Genomic DNA, 12,071 nt, shown 5'->3' on the forward strand with positions numbered 1-12,071 from the left:
CTCTATGGTTACAGTTTTGCGTAAAGCCAAATTTTCCCTACTGCAAAGGAATAAATTTATTTAACTATCATGGTGGTCGTTAAACATTGAGAATGGTTGACAGCATTCTCAATCCCAATTAAACATCATCATTAAATAAAACCCAGCAAAATTAATTTTTAGAGTAACATGTTGAGATTCACATGATAATCCAGGTACTAGATACTCAAGATGTCCATAACTGGGGACACGGCTAACTATGATTAGTTTATACACTCTGCAGAGGTTTGCGCACTTTTCCCCACAAGACTCGATCACCTCCGTTTAGTTTTTCGCACTACACGGTGTTTGGGAAACGGATGACCGAGACATAGTCTTTCAGAAGCGCTAGCACCTTACGATGGGTAGACCGTACCACCTACATCCCCTACATCTGTTAGTCTACCACTGTAAGAGTTCGCACGACTTAGTCAACTATGCTAGAGCCCATAATAGCTTGTGGCTGCACACGGAAGTTTCTAGTATGAATAATCTCATGATCCCTTTGAGCCTGGGTGGCGGTCCAAAAGAAAACAGGCAATCGCTGGAATACCCAGGTGCCTCAATCCACCCAGATGTGTGTTCAGGTTGCCACCTTAAATAAATCATTAATTAACAAAGCTCACATCTGTCATGGGTACACTCACCCAATCCACGTCTACTAGCATAGCATAGCAATAATAAGCAAACGTAGAGTAACTCCCAAAGGTTTGATAATAAACAGGTAATAGGTTCTACCTCAACTACTCCCCAAACCCACAATTTAATTAGATCCTAATCATGCAATGTGTGAGGATTGATCTAATGCAATAAAACTGGGTAGTAGGAGGTATGATCAAAGTGTTACTTGTCTTGCTGATGATCCGAGAAACCTAGCGATTCGAAGTAACAAGCGGCGCACTCCGGATACTCTATCGCAAACAAACAAACACATAATAAGTACTCAACTAATGCACAGGTAAAACTCAAAATAAGAGATCTAACCAGAAAGATCAACTTAAGAACTCCGGTTGGCAAAAAGAATCAAATCGAACGAAGCAACGAAAGACAAACAGCAAAAGAAACAAGCTTCGTTTACTATTCTGGATCTAAGACAATTTTTACAGAAGCAAAACTTGTTTAAGTTGGTTAAACGGAAAGAGGGTTTCGAGACGAAACTTCAGGCGCTTGAATCGCCTGATTCCGATAAACGAGCGAAAAGTTATACTAAAACGAAAATCGGATCAGAAATTGCGATCAGAAATAATCATGGAAAATCCGGGAAAAAGAAAAACGATGAACAAATTAACGAACGAACGTTCGTTATTGGATCTAACCGACGAACACATTCGTTAAGACGAATGAACGAGCGAACGCTCGCTAAATAACTAAACCGTAAAAAAACCGTTTTTAATAAAAAAGCGGATCTAAAAAAACCGGGCGGGCAGAAAACCGTCGGCGACGGCGGCTACCTCGGGCAGCGGGGTGGCGGGGCGGCGGTGAGGCGGCGGCGGGGCGGGGTGGGGCGAGGCGGCGCGGGGCGGGGCGAGGCGGCGGCGAGGCGGCGCTAGGGTTTCGGCGGGCGGGCTGGTGGGCTTCGGCGGCTCGGCGGGGTCGGCTTAAAAAGGCCCCCCGGGCAGAGTCCCGCTCGGGTACGGCCCGGAGTCGGTTCGGATTTTGTTTAAATAATTCCGTGCAGAAAAACTAACGAAAGAAATACTAAACAGACTCCAAAAATCCCGAAATAAATTTTCCCCTGCTTCTAAAATCAAGTCGCACAGGATGAACATTTATTTGGGGCCTAAATGCAATTTTGAAAAACGCACATTTTTCCTAAATTCAAATAAAATTGCAAATAAAACCAAATAAAATCTTATTTGGTTTTTTTTTATTAAATCCTCAATATTTCTTTATTTTTGGAAAGTCATTTTATTTCCTCTCTCATAATTTTTATAATAGAAATAATTGAAGATAAAATAAATAAAATCAAATGATCTTATTTTCAAAATTTGAGACAACTCAAATATGAAAATAATGAAATCCCCAACTCTCTCCGAGGGTCCTTGAGTTGCGTGAAATTTTTAGGATCAATCAAAATGCAATAATTATGATATATAATAATCATTTAGTGTATAACATTCTAAATTAAAAATTTGGAATGTTACAGTTCTATTCGGCAGCTCTCCGTTCCACGGCTCAGCTTTTGGAGCGGCCGGAGCGGAGCGGCGCCGTAGCCTATTTTTCTAGAGTCGTCAAAGTGGCGCTCCACCGGCTCCCGTATTTTGAGGAGCCGGATGACTGCCGAAGAGGCTCTAAATCAAACCAAGACCTTTTCCCCGCTTTTACAGGCTTTCAGCGCTCAATCAAATCAAATGGGACACCGGAGCAAGCAAACCAGGCAACCGAAGCCCGAGCCAAGCGAAGCAAACAGAGCACTTGCCGTTTCCGGCTCCCACCCCTGAACCACCCCGAAAGCCCCCCCATCACCATTCCTCTTCCTCCCATGGCGGCCTCCTTTACTCCTCCTCCACCTTCCCCACCTCACCTCCGTCCCCACCACCGCCATTCCCCAATCGCACCACGCACGCACCGGCCCCCAGAGCACCAGAGGAAACGAGCCCTTCCTGGCGCCGCCGGAGGACGAAGGAGGAGGAGGGATGGGGCGCGGGAAGATCGAGATCAAGAGGATCGAGAACCAGAGCAACCGCCAGGTGACCTTCTCCAAGCGCAAGAACGGGATCCTCAAGAAGGCCAAGGAGATCAGCGTGCTCTGCGACGCCGAGGTCGGCGTCGTCGTCTTCTCCAGCGCCGGCAAGCTCTACGACTTCTGCTCCCCCAAGACCTCGTGCGTGCCGTGTCTGCCCCCTTTCCCGCCCTGAATCTCGGTTTTTAAGGAGCACTTTCCTCGGCTCCTTCGTAGTACTAGTATACTGTTTGTGACTTGTGCGTGCTTTAATTTTTTGACGTTGGGTTCTTCGCTGCTGGCAAATATGCAATCCTTAGCTGCTTGTCGGTGTTTGGATGAGAGTGTACATTTATAGTCACTGCAGATAGGTAAAATATTACTCCCTCCGTTCCTAAATATTTGTCTTTCTAGTTATTTCAAATGGACACAACATACGGATGTATGTAGACATATTTTAGAGCGTAGATTCACTCATTTTGCTCCGTATGTAGTCATAGATTCATATGCTGCTACTCGTATCAATAACTTACCATGAGCGGAATTGGGTTGGCCTGAATGTTTTCTGCTTGACTGGTTTCGTGTGTGTACGTTTAAAGTAATTTTCCTTTTCTAAAAAAACGTTTAAAGTAATTTTAAGTGGGTAGGACCAAACAACTCATACTCCCCTTTTCCTGGACTGGATGACATTTTCGGAATCTAGAATCACCCGTTTCTGTTAATGGCACGTTTAGCAACCTTTTTATCCGTGTATTCATGAATCGCTTTCGTGGGACATAGGCTATCAAGAATCTTGGAGAAGTACCAGACCAACTCCGGGAAGATACTGTGGGATGAGAAACACAAGGTAATTCTTGACCTCCAAAACATATCAATGAGTGCTTTTTCTAGAGTTGCTTTCTTAAAAGCCTGGCTGAAATCCTTTTCCAAAAAAGTCTCTTCAGAGTTAGAACACCACCTGTATTTTGTGGAATCGACTGAGTGGAATGACCTGTAGTTCAGGAAAATAAACAGTAGAATGACTTATCACCGATGGACACATTCAATGTTGCAGAGCCTCAGTGCGGAGATTGATCGAATCAAGAAAGAGAATGATAACATGCAGATCGAGCTCAGGTAATTTCTTGGACAGAATGTTTCTTTTTCCTTGGATATCCTGTACACTGAGATTGCAATCGCCCGTTGTGATGGTACAGACACTTGAAAGGCGAAGATCTGAACTCGCTGCAGCCCAAAGAGCTGATCATGATTGAGGAAGCACTTGATAATGGGCTGACAAGTCTGCATGAGAAACAGGCACTATAATTGTTCGATTTGTTGATTGAAATCATAAGCATTGTCACCACTGAAATGTTTTTTTTAGATATTTTTTTTTGGTTTCTGATGTTTTATTCTGTTGGTGCAGATGGAGCATTATGACAGGCTCATGAAACATGTATGGCCTAGTTTTGCATACATGATTACGTGCTCTGCATATTTTGTTGATCATAATGCAGTTCTTTCACACTTTGCCCTCATCCATTGTTTTATTGGCCAACTGCAGGGTAAGATGCTGGAAGATGAGAACAAGCTGCTGGCCTTTAAAGTGGTAAGTGACCTTGCAGATGGCTCACTTGTGGAGCTTCTATTTGAATAAGCTGCATCTGTTTTCGCTGAAGTTAAGCATGTAAGCTGAAAATTATATTTGCGGACTGTTTAAATGCTGAGTGTTTTTCACAAATTTTTGCATGAATAAAAACTATATTTGCGGACTGTTTAAATGCTGATTGTTTTCCATAAAATTTTGCATGAACAAAAACTATATTTGCGGACTGTTTAAATGCTGATTGTTTTTCATAAAATTTTGCATGAACAAAAACTATATTTGCGGACTGTTTAAATGCTGGTTATTTTTAATAAACTTTTGCATGAACACTCATCAAACAGTATGCATCATCGGCAGAGGCTGGGGGTAATGGAAGCTTCGTTTTCTAAAAAAAACTTATCAAACAGTAGGTACTCCCTCCGGTCCTTTTTAGTTCGCATATAAGATTTGACTAAAGTCAAGTCTCATAAAGTTTGACCAACTTTATAGAAAAAAGTACCAACATTCATAATCTGAAATCAATACCAATAGATGTATCATGACTTAAAGTTTCATATTGTATAACTTTAGCATGGCAGATGTTGATATCTTTTCATATAAATACGGTCAAACTTTGTGAAGTTTGACTTCAAAGAATTCTAATATGCAGAGTAAAAAGGACCGAAGGGAGTACATTCTATGTTCTGTTAGGAACATACATGAGATTTCTGAATGAGCTGAATGCACGCACACTCAACGATCCTTCCATCAATAAGAATGGTTACAATCATTCGGTAATACCACCTGATTAACCATGCAGTCCCCACCTGGATTTTCATTGAAAAAGAGCTCAAAACTTGCAAATAGAGCATATAGTGGGGGATAGGGGCTGCAGGTTTACTACATTATGCATGAATGTCATCTACAAATTATATTTGCACTAGTTGTTACCAAAGGAACTGTGTACGCTGAAGGCTTCCCTAACCGACTGTCTGCTTCTGTTCATCCTCGTCCAGCACCAGCATGATATCGCCTTGAGCGGGAGCATGAGGGATCTTGAGCTTGGGTACCATCCAGACAGGGACTTTGCAGCCCAGATGCCGATCACCTTCCGCGTGCAGCCTAGCCACCCCAATCTGCAGGAGGACAGCTAGGCCGCCGACTCTCCGCGCCACTCCATCAAATGTATCCCCCACTGGCTTGTATGTCCATCCTGCATTTTGCCAGTTGTATCCTTCATTTGTTATCTGTTTGGATGAACAATTGAACATGTTATACATAGTAGCTTGATGGTGTGCCAATACGGTCAGGCTCTAGAAGTCGCGCGGCTGCCGCCTGCCGCCTGCCGGTCTGCCCTATTGTAAGTTTGCACCACCATTGGAGCTGAAATATCAGTAGACCGGTATTGTATCTGCATGTTGTTTCCTGATCACCGCAGTTGCCGGACGGTGAATAGTTTGTAATGACAGCAAAAAACAGTGTGGAAAATCTTGATTTGATGTGAACTTTATTTCATTCATCAGCATCTTTCTACATGTTTCATTCGGTATTTCAGCAGAAGATAGTGTCGTACACAATCCATTTATACAACAAAATGAAAAGCTATAATACAATGCTCTGAACTTCAGTTACAAGGTGTAGTTTACTGCAGTATGCAAAATGTGAAAGTACATAAATTCCAGTCCAGCTTCAGCTTCGTGTATCAACCCCTGACCCAGCCTCACCTGAGCATGTCGCCGAAGTCCAGGAACGGGCCGCTCAGCACCGACGAGGCACTGAAGTTGCCTTCGCCTTCGTCGAACGGGATTCTCTGGCCGTACGGCTGCGGCCGGTCCGGCAAGTCCGGCACGTCCATGTCCCCGTCCAGCATTCTCAACGCCTCCGGCATGGTGGGGCGGCACGCCACCGTGACGTGCGCGCACAGGATGCCGATGAGCACGAACCTCTCCATGGCTTCCACGGTCGCCCGGCACTCTTTCTCCCGAAGCAGAGCCTCGGCGAGCACTTCCCTCGTCCGGCCGGCCTTGACGAGCATCCACGCCCAGTCCGTCACCAGCACCATCCCGGACGGCTCCGCGAGGTCCAGCGCGGGCCGGCCGCTCATCACCTCCAGCACCAGCACGCCGAAGCTGTACACGTCGCTCCTCTCCGTGAGCTGCCCGTACAGCGCGTACTCCGGCGAGAGGTAGCCGTGCGTGCCGGCCACGCGCGTCGTCAGGTGCGACTGCCCGTCCCGGCTCCGGCGTGCCAGCCCAAAGTCCGCCACGCGCGCCCGCATGTCCTCGTCCAGGAGTATGTTGGTCGCCTTGATGTCCCGGTGGTAGATTCCCGGCTTGACACCGTAGTGCATGTACTCCAGCCCCCTCGCCACGTCCAGGATCACGCTCCTCCGCTGCGCCCACGGCAGCATCACCGCCGCCCCGTCCTGCTGCTGGAAGATGTAGCGGTCGAGCGAGCCGTTCGGCATGTAGTCGTACACGAGGAGCATCTGCCTGCTGCCATGGTCGTCGGGGTCGTCGGCGTCGGTGATGCAGCACCCGCGCAGCGGCACCAGGTTCCGGTGCCGGAAGTGGCTGATGATCTCCACCTCGTTGGCGAACTCGTCGTCCCCGCCGTCCACGTCCGGGTCCAGCATCTTCTTGACGGCGACCACCGACCCGTCCGCGAGCACGCCGCGGTACACGACGCCGAACCCGCCGCGGCCGATGATGTTCCGCTCCGCGAACCCGCCGGTCGCCCTCGCCAGCTCGCGGATGTCGAACAGCACCGAGCCGGTGTTTGGTCGCTGCCGCGACGGCCGCCGCTCGTCGGACAAACCGCGGTTCCTGCCGCTGATGCCGTCGTGCCGCTTCGTCCAAACGAGCAGCGCTATGAGGGAGACGAGGAGGACGGATGCGATCGGGATGACGGTTGCGACTGCGATGTTGGTGTGGGTAATGGAGCTGGAGGCATTCGAGGATGCGGGGGATGGGGTGGAGAGAGCGAGGCCGAAGGCGCATGCGGCGGTGGCAGGGGAGGTGGGGCCGGCGGAGTTGGACACGCCGGCGGCGTAGAGGGCGGTGAGGTAGAAGCAGTTGAGGGAGTTGGAGGCTTTGCCGGCGGCAGCTGTGAGTCGAGCCAAGGCATGGATTCCGGCGGCGAGGCAGGCGTAGCAGAAGGACGTGTCGGTGAGGTTGGAGCCGCAGGAGGAGTTGAGTTCCCCGGCAGCCACATCACCGACGGTGGCGACGTACTGCGCGGCGGTGGTGACCCCGGCGCAGTAGGACGGGGAGATGGCGAACTGGGACGGGACGGGGAAGCAGGCTGGCGCGAGGGAGCGCGGGAGCGAGAGCGGCGGCGAGGCGAGCGCGTCGGAGAAGGCGCGGATGCAGGCGGCCGAGGCCGGCGGGGACGGGAGGCGGAAGAGGCCGGTGGCGCGCAGGCGCGCGGCGAGGCCGATGCCGAGCACGGAGAGCAGGGTCATGCAGCAGGCGGTGACGTTGGAGACCGGCGGCGCGCACGGCGCGCGGTCCCACGGGAACGTGCGCACGTAGCCCAGGTCGAGCGGGCACGGCGGCGGCGGCTTTACTTCCCCCGCCGCCTGGCGCAGCGCCAGCGCGGCGACGAGGAGGAGCCGGATAAGGCCCGCGACGGTCGCCATTGGTTTCGGCGGACGAACAAGCGCCAGAGCGCGAACAAAAGGTGCGAACCGAATCGACCGATCTAGTCGGGTGAAATTACTCGGCGCTGGAGTCTATGGCTTGTGGGGGCAGCCTGACAGCTCGGCGTGGGGCCCACGTGGCAGTGAGCGAGTGATCCAGTTTCAGTCTGACTACCCGAGACGCAGGAGGAGTGGCCTACTAGCTAGGTTAAAAGCTCTAGCGGATCTCTCATTTCTTGGTTGTCAACCCAAGGTTAAAAGCTCAGCTGTCTGGCACAGTTTATCTTGAGGCGCCGTACTGATGGCGGCAGGTCGTCGCTCGTGGCGAGGATCATGAGAGAGTTGGTTCCATGTGCACTTTTCTCTCACGGGGCTCGACACCTTTGCAGCGGCAAATTGGTCTGATGATAACGATGCTTGATCAGACAGGAGAACTGGCTGATCTATATTTTATCATGTCATCATGTCTTCTGGTCGCCCATCTCCGGTTATCATTGCGCGTAGTGCATGTACTCCGGCACCGTCGCCACGTCGAGGATTTCGCTCCGTCGCTGCACCCACAGCAAACGCAGGCGCCGCCCCGTCCTTTTTTTCTATATGTTACGTCGCTTGATTAAGATCTAGCCACGCTCTTATATAAAACGAGATTAAAGGAGACATATACACATTGTTCCGTGGGGACAAAAAAATCACGAACGGACGAAGGCGTAACTTCACAATGATGAAGGTGGCAGGGATCTCCATGCTGATCCTTAAAACGGACACGGCATCCGTTCGCGAATGAGTCTGGATATAGAAGCCGGTCATCCAACCGTACCTCTATACATTTTAAAGTAAATTGGACCAAACCGACATTTTCATGTAACCAGGATAATTTTCATTTAAACCGGAGCACATTCGCTACATTTTTGTCATATTTCCTTAAACAAAACGTCCGAACCCTAACCTAGTCTAAATCTTCGCCGGCACCCGTCCTCCAAGTCCTTGTTGTTCCCTTCCCTGTCCATGTCCGACGGGCGTGAGACCCTCGAAGTTAAGGTGCGATCGTCAGCGAGGAAGAGTAGAACATTGGACACAGACCAACCCACATGAGACTCAAGGCATTCCTTTTGATTTATAAGAACACGTACGCAAGTCTTCACAGTGTAGTTGCCAAATTTCTCAAAGGCCCAAGCACTGGCGGAACTTCAACGATGCTCAATAGACCGTGACCCCTCCCAGGACTGGAGCAAAATTTTGTAAAGCCTAGGCCACAACATTTACCTACACCGATGGAGAGCAGGAACGCCTCCCTGCCTGATAGGTATATTCAGAATAGGCTCGGCATCCGGAGCAATGAAATTACGCCGGATCAGTTGTTACCGCCACTACAATTCTTCGGATCAATGGGATCAGAGACCTTTTCAATGGAAGTGTTTGGTGGCTTCAACAATCAGTTATAGAGATTTCCCCAGGGATCTAATTATCTACAAAAATTGAATTCCCATCTCTAACACACTTAATCAAAACCGGCCTTGATTGCCTCCCTACAAGCGGAGATCGCCTTACAGGTAGCTGAAGTAGACTTAGGAACGGTTGCCTGCATGAAGTCTGTGTCCTGGAAATAGCGCCCAAACACCATCCATACTACCGAGCAGTGCAAGATTGAATTGATGCGGGTCCCGAAATCCCATGCCTCCCTTGCATTTTGGTGTTGCCAGATTACTCCAAGAAACTGAATGCATAGACACACCTTCTTCATTAACAAAAACATACTCATAGAGTATGTGGGGATTGCCTGAATAACCAACTTCAAGAGAGTTTCATGACCAGTGCAAGCAAGCAGTTTTTTAGACCATCCTTGAATCTTCCCATGATATCCCTCATTGATGTGGTTGACCGTACCGCTGATAATACAAACCACAACATTAGGGAGTCCGATATACCTTTCACTGAAAGCCTCAACCTGGATGTCCAAGGTTGCTTTTATAGACTATTTCATCGCGCCAGGAGTATTGGAACTGAAGAAGATCGAGCTCTTTTCACTATTGACACGCTAACATGAAGCATCACCATATAGATACTTAATATCTTATTCAGTCGTATGGCTCTCTGATCTTTCGCATTAATGAAAATCAAATTGTCATCTACGATTAATAAATGAGTGACCCATGGTGATCTATAACTGATTCTTATACCTCTGTCAACAAAACCCTACATCATAAAACTACAGTAACAAAGAAATTCCTTTAGCACAAAGCAAGAATAAATATGGTGATATGGGATCCCCTTGCCTTAAACCCCGGGATGGGGTGAAATAGGGTAAAAGTTCTCTGCTGACTCTCACCGAGAACCTGACAGATGAGACACATTTCATGATCAATCTCACAAAGCACATGTTGAAACCTAGTTTTTTTTCCAAGGGGAACCTAGCTTTGTTAAGATAGCCTCCTAATAATGCCATTCAATTCTATCCTTCATCATGTCTAATTTCACCGCACAAGAATTTTTTCCCCTTGTCATCCAGGGTACCACACCCTCGTGTTTGTAATTTATTCCCTATATAAGCCGGGCCGGAGTGACCATCAACTACGTCATATTCCTTATCATTTGTGTTTCTTTCGTTTGTCGTAAGGTAAAATTCATCATCTCTTAGTTGGTGCATCAGACCTGTGAGTTGGAAGTTGGAACTCAGGATGTCACCGTCAAGATCTAGAGAACGCACTACGGCACCGCCGGCCATGACTGTGCGCACAAGGAACGGCCACCGGCAAATAAGTAATTTTACTGGAGCCGGGATGTATCGGTGTTGGATCCACCCTTCGTCCATTTCGTCAAGATCCGTGCGGTCTCCGTCCGTATAAACTACTCCCTGTATTCCAAAATATAGTGTGCTCGCGCTTTCCGAGGTCAAACTTTGACCATAAATTTAACGTACGAGACCGACTGCGGCGGGAGAAAAAGTTACATAATTAAAAACTTCTTTCGAATACGAATTCACTGATATAATTTTGGGAAAACTTTGTTTTTGCCAACTTTGCTTATGCCACTCTAGAATTTGACATCTCACTTTTGCCACTCTTAGCTTTTCACACTACATCACAAATGCCATTTCGTGGCAAAAACGATAATTTTTTATTTCACTTTTGCCATTCTTAGCTTTTGACATGTATCACAATTGCCACTCTAAATTTTTTGCTTTTGCCACGGAATGGCAAAAGTGATATATTGTCAAAAGCTAAGAGTGGCAAAAGTGAAATGTCAAATTCTAGAGTGGGATAAGCAAAGTTGGCAAAAACTAGAGTGGCAAAAACAAAGTTTTCCCTATAATTTTTGCTTCCGCCGCAATCGGTCTTGTTGGTTAAATTTACGGTCAAAGTTGAAGCACGAGGATAGAGGAAGCAATACATTATGGAATGGAGGGAGTAGTAACTGCAGCCCCAACTCTATACACTGGTAGTACAAATGTGGGTCCCTTTGCATGCAACAACTTTTGTCAGGAGAAAGGACACTTGCATGCATGGTACATATATTATCCCCCCCTCTCTCTCTCCCCACACAACACCTCTATTAATTTCTTTGGGAAAACTTTGGATGATAAATATGCTTTGAATCTAAACTCTGTTTTTGAAAAAAAAAATTGAATTCAGGGCGACAAGACCTTTGAAACAAAACTGATCTTGGATATATTTTAAACAATTTGAATTTTATAGTTTTTATATTTCAGTTCTAGTTGTATTTCACAAATATCAGTTTCACACATTGAATAAACAACTTTACAAACACATTAAAATATGTTTCATGTATTCCATAAATACCAGTTTCATATATTTTAAATAATCATTTGAACTTATTTGAATAACCCATTTAACATATTTCCACACACCCAAAAAATGATTCCACTCATTTAAAAAAAATATCAGTTAAGAAAACAAATTGAATTTGTTCCAAAAATAGATTTCACTAATTTCAAAAAACACATTACACTCATTTCCAAAAGATATATTTCACTCATTTCAAAAACACATTGCACTCACTCAATTGAAATACTATACTATATTTCACTCGTTTAAAGAAATTGATTTCACTCATTAAAAATATAGATCTCAAAACTTATTTCACTCATTTTAGAAAACACATTACGCTCAATTACATAATTAGATTTCACTCAATTTAGATAAATACATTACACTCACTCAATTCTAATA

The 12,071-nt window shown here is 46.7% G+C and overlaps 2 protein-coding genes across 2 annotated transcripts; one reads left to right on the forward strand and one right to left on the reverse strand.

Annotated features, from left to right (window-relative positions):
- The first annotated feature begins 2,533 nt into the window (after window positions 1-2,533).
- On the forward strand, window positions 2,534-5,759 carry LOC123062944 (MADS-box transcription factor 2). The gene is made up of 7 exons (XM_044486643.1): window positions 2,534-2,842; window positions 3,461-3,527; window positions 3,735-3,796; window positions 3,877-3,976; window positions 4,086-4,115; window positions 4,224-4,268; window positions 5,261-5,759. The coding sequence occupies exons 1-7, from the start codon at window positions 2,655-2,657 to the stop codon at window positions 5,396-5,398; spliced, it is 630 nt and encodes a 209-aa protein (XP_044342578.1). The 5' UTR covers window positions 2,534-2,654; the 3' UTR covers window positions 5,399-5,759.
- A 110-nt stretch (window positions 5,760-5,869) lies between these two features.
- LOC123062943 (probable receptor-like protein kinase At1g11050) lies at window positions 5,870-8,096 on the reverse strand. Its single transcript, XM_044486641.1, has one exon. The coding sequence runs from the start codon at window positions 7,882-7,884 to the stop codon at window positions 5,965-5,967; it is 1,920 nt and encodes a 639-aa protein (XP_044342576.1). The 5' UTR covers window positions 7,885-8,096; the 3' UTR covers window positions 5,870-5,964.
- Window positions 8,097-12,071: the final 3,975 nt, after the last annotated feature.

Source organism: Triticum aestivum, chromosome 3A, assembly GCF_018294505.1.
Source record: "Triticum aestivum cultivar Chinese Spring chromosome 3A, IWGSC CS RefSeq v2.1, whole genome shotgun sequence".
Lineage (NCBI taxonomy): Eukaryota > Viridiplantae > Streptophyta > Magnoliopsida > Poales > Poaceae > Triticum > Triticum aestivum.